The sequence below is a fragment of the Nyctereutes procyonoides genome, unplaced genomic scaffold (assembly GCF_905146905.1).
Source record: "Nyctereutes procyonoides isolate TBG_1078 unplaced genomic scaffold, NYPRO_anot_genome, whole genome shotgun sequence".
NCBI lineage: Eukaryota > Metazoa > Chordata > Mammalia > Carnivora > Canidae > Nyctereutes > Nyctereutes procyonoides.
Window position 1 is genome coordinate 33,300,899 of NW_026575121.1, and position 4,452 is coordinate 33,305,350.

The 4,452-nt window shown below is 40.2% G+C and overlaps 1 protein-coding gene across 1 annotated transcript; it reads right to left on the reverse strand.

Annotated features, from left to right (window-relative positions):
* Positions 1-3,375: 3,375 nt before the first annotated feature.
* LOC129516467 (60S ribosomal protein L27a-like) lies at positions 3,376-3,816 on the reverse strand. The gene has a single exon (XM_055335876.1). The coding sequence runs from the start codon at positions 3,814-3,816 to the stop codon at positions 3,376-3,378; it is 441 nt and encodes a 146-aa protein (XP_055191851.1).
* Between the last annotated feature and the right edge of the window lie 636 nt (positions 3,817-4,452).

Sequence of the window (4,452 nt, forward strand, 5' to 3'; positions counted from 1 at the left end):
CACTCACAAACTCACTCGCAGCCTCACACAAACACACATCCCCAACACCACACACGTCTTTCTTTAGAAGCCCCGTGGGACTATTTTAGGCTGGAAAGCATGCATATGATGAAGAAAGTGACTGTCTTGGAGGCTATAAGTTGATATATGAACACGTCAGAGGGACCCAAAGTGTTAGCAGTGGCATTTTCATTCTCGGTTTTCAAAGAATTTTATTTTCCTCTCTCTTTCCACCATCTGTTTTTCTTACTGTAGCAAATGTCATTTCCTATGGAGTTTAATAGGATATGAAATGGGATTGTTTTACAGTGAATTTTGATGTAATTTCATGATTTTCCTGAGAGTGGTTTTACTGCCTCCTTCCCTCCTCTCTCCTCCCCTCCCCTGCCCTCCCTCTTCCTCCCTTCCCCTCCCCTGCCCTCCCTCTTCCTCCCCTCCCCTCCCCTGCCCTCCTCCTCCTTCCTTTCCTCTCTCTCTCCTTCCTTGTTTCTCTCCTTCCTCTTTTACTCAGAAAAATTAAACTTTGACATTGTATTAATCATATCAACTTGAAAATTACTAAAAGTTTCCTTCCAAATTCTGGACTGAAATCTGTGATACGATGAAGTTCTTAACTCTGTCAATTTTTATCTTATTTTGTTTTTGTAACAAACACAAATTCCCAAAATGGCATTAAGCTGTTAAATAGTAAGTTTCCATTGAAGTGACAAGCTAAGGATTTTAACTCCCATTGGTGTGTGTAGAAGGAGTAAGTGCTGAGCGCAGAGTAGAGAGAGCAGTGACCAGGAGAGTGCAGGAAGCCCTAGTGAGAAGGTGCACTGAGAGACCACTTCCTATGTGACAAGCCGTGTTTAAACTTGACATATATGGATTCATTTAATTGTCATCATAACTACTTGTTGGTGGTATTTCTGCTTTCTCAGTTTACATATGAGAAAATGGAGGCATAGAGATATTAAGGCCACACAGCTACCAATGGGCAGAGGTAAAGGGCCCCTACACAAAAGGATCACAATATACTGTTTTCTCTCAGTGGAGATTGAAGTATACATTTGCTGCACGATGGAGGAGGGAGTCTTTTGTGAAACATTAGAACAGTCTTTTACTGTCTTCCTTTGATGGAAAAAATCCTAAAGCGTTTTAGAAAGCTCCTCTCACTGTAGCAAAGGAGGACAACTCCAGAAGGCAGGATTGTGGTTAACCTGAGAAGGTGGCTGTGTGGTGCAAGGACAAGAGGTAAGGAGAGAACTGGCATGACGGGGGAGCGAGATGCAGTCATGGGAGCTGTAATGACGGGGCCTCTGCTCTTGAGGAGAAACACCATGATGTCTGTGCCAGCAAAATTCCACTGCCTCAACTCTTTCCTCTCCTTGACTGATTCGATGAAAAGCTTCTCTCTCAGGGAGAATGAGGATAAAGATGTGCAGACATGACTCCATCTATTGAGACTGGCCCAAGTTTGTAGAGTTGCTAAGAAGAGAGGTGCCATGGGAGGGTACTTTAAATTCATTACCCTGTGCTTCTCAGGGAAAGCTGAGAGAGATAATCTGATTCATATTTTGGAGACATGTTTTAGGGACAACTACCATGGTTTTAAAAACAACAACAACAACAACAACAACAAACTTTTCTCATGGAGTAGGCTTGCTTTTCCAACAAGAGTTTCAATTTCTTGGGTTAAGGGCCCCACTGTTCTCCACTGCTTCTCTTCTATTTATTCAGGGAGTCTGATTTTGCTCCCAGAGTCTATGTTAGGCCACGTTCTTCAAAAAGGAAATAGGCTTAAATTTTGCAGCCACTTCAGGTGTAGCAATTTGGGGAATCCTTGTTTATTCTGAGTTTATGGCTTTCATCAGGAAGACTCAGAAAAATTGACAAGTATATCTTCCAGATTGTCTCCAGGATAAATTTGTTGGGCTCTATGTGACCTTGGGTAAGACTCTACCTTTGAGTGTTTTTTGGCACACAAATATATTGACTTGTTAATTGCTGTGGGTCCCATACAGGCAAAACCTTGTCAGCACCTGGAGTAACTGGAAGAGGAAAAGGAGGATAGCTTTTCTTCTCTTGACTTTGGAATCCAGTACGAAAGAAAGAGTCAGAAAAATGATTATATCTTTGTTATATATTTTGAAGATATTCTAGTTATTTTTTAAAATATTTTATTAATTTATTCATGAGAGACACATGGAGAGAGGTAGAGACATAGGCAGAGGAAGAAGCAGGCTTCCTGTGGGGAGCCCACTGTGGGACTTGATCCCAGTTCCCCATGATCGCAATGTGAGCCAAAGGTAGATACTCAACCACTGAGCCACCCAGTTGCCCCCAAAATATTCCAGCTTTATTTTTCTCAACTGAAAGATACTATATCCATAAAATTGGGTACTTATTACCCTTTAGAGAAGAACTAGAGAGGATGGGCATCCAAACACACAGTGCTGTGCTCCCAAACAGAATGTAACAGGTGAAAAAAATAGCAATTTAATAAACAACCCCCACCCACAGTAATGAACTGAACATGTCATATATTGATGTGGTGTCTTAATCATATCTCTTTGATTTAAACCAGATTAACCAAAATAAGGGAGTTCGTTGTATCTTAAGTTAGGAAAGGATGATGGGGGTAGTTGACATGCTCAAAAGGTGAGTTTCAGGGGTTAGGACCCTACTGGTTGGGACTAAAGCTCAGTACTGGCAAATCTCTTTTCCTCTCCTCTCACCTCCCAACCTATTCTGTTATTCTTCCCATTCTCTGTTCTTCTCTTCTGCCTCATATGAGCACACACATTTGAATTCATACACTCTTTCTAAGTGGCAGGAAGTATTGGGGTACTATAAAGCCCAGATTCACATTCTCTCAGATTAGCAAACCTGGTAGAAATAGAACTTCTCAAGTTCATATGTCAATTTCAGGTAAGGTTTTTGATTAGCTTGCGGAAGGACATGTCCACTCATGGATTAAGTAACATGGCATTCAAGTTACCTGGGGGTTGAGGAGGATCTATTATAAAACTAACAGATGGTGCTTACAAATTTACAGTCTATTTAAAGATGCAATAGTACACATGGAAAAAATTAGTACCCATTATTTGAAAATGCTTACTTTATCAAATTTATATAATTTTCCATTGTATAAAAACTGAGCTATAGTTGTGGAAGACCTACTGAAATTCAGCCCAATCCACCTTCCATAAAATAAACACTTTCTTAGGTGGCCCAGAGTTAAGATAATTCTTCTTCTTCTTCTTCTCCTTCTTCTTTTTCTTCTCCTTCTTCTTCTCTCTCCTTCTCCTTCTCCTTCTTCTTGAAAAGCACTTGCTAGCATTTAATGAACTTCCATCCAAAACATGGTTTCAAGCTTCTAGGATGCAGACCTCACCCTACATCCTTAATTTTTTCCTGAGTCTGTCTACTGAAGAATTTGACCTTCATGGTGACAGGCTTTCTTGGGAGCTTTCCTTTTCCCAAAACTTTGTAGTACCCCAATCGCACCACATCAAGGATAGGAGCAGGTCCAGTCTTGTTTTTGGCAGCATTGACCCGTGTCTGCTTACTTACTAAAGTCCACAGTTTATCAAGGTTGACAGTTGGGCAGAAGCTCTTTGAGTGGTAAGGTCTCATATCAACTTTTCCAAAGTAAGCTGGGTGATATCTGTCCAGGTTGATCCTGTGGTGATGCCTGCCACCAGCATCACCCAGGCCTCCTGGGTGCTTCCAGTGTTTGTTGATGGGGCCATGACCATGACTCACATGACCACCAAATTTCCAGGTCATCCTCAGTCTGGATGGATGTTGGCAGCCCAAATGAATGAGCATAGGATTCAAACTTTTATCACGAATATGAACTCAGTAAAAAATACTGAAACTATGTATTTAATAATTTTGTATTTGAAACAACAGTCATCTTGATTAGTTTTACTTTCCACCACTTTTCTAGCCAGTGTAATTAAGAGCTGTTCCTGTGCTATGTCAAAGATTGTTCTTTTGGGTTATTAATTTCTGTCAGTACTGAATTTAGGAAACAAAGTAGAAATCATGGACCTCTTAAAACAAAAGAGTGCTTTAAATAAAAGCATATAACTCTATAACATTGGCCCTATAGGATTTTTTGAAAAGCATAATTTTAGTTTTTCCAGTGATTGCACGTATTTAAAGAGGTAAGAAGTGCCATTAGCTAAAAGGTTTTGGACTCTGGGTAGTGGAGCAAATGGAGAGAATCCAGCTCATGGATCACTGCAGTTGAGAAGGCAGTGACTGAGCAAAAGCAAATAAATGCTTGATGCCCAGAAGTACAGTATTCAGACAAAGTTTGGAAATGTTATTTGCAGTAGTATCTGGGTTTAATGTAGCTTATAAATACATTGGACAATTATTTTAGAAGTTTCAGTTGTTAGTATTGGGCTTTCTTTCTTTCCTTTTTGCTTCCTTACTTCCATAGGATATAGATAATTT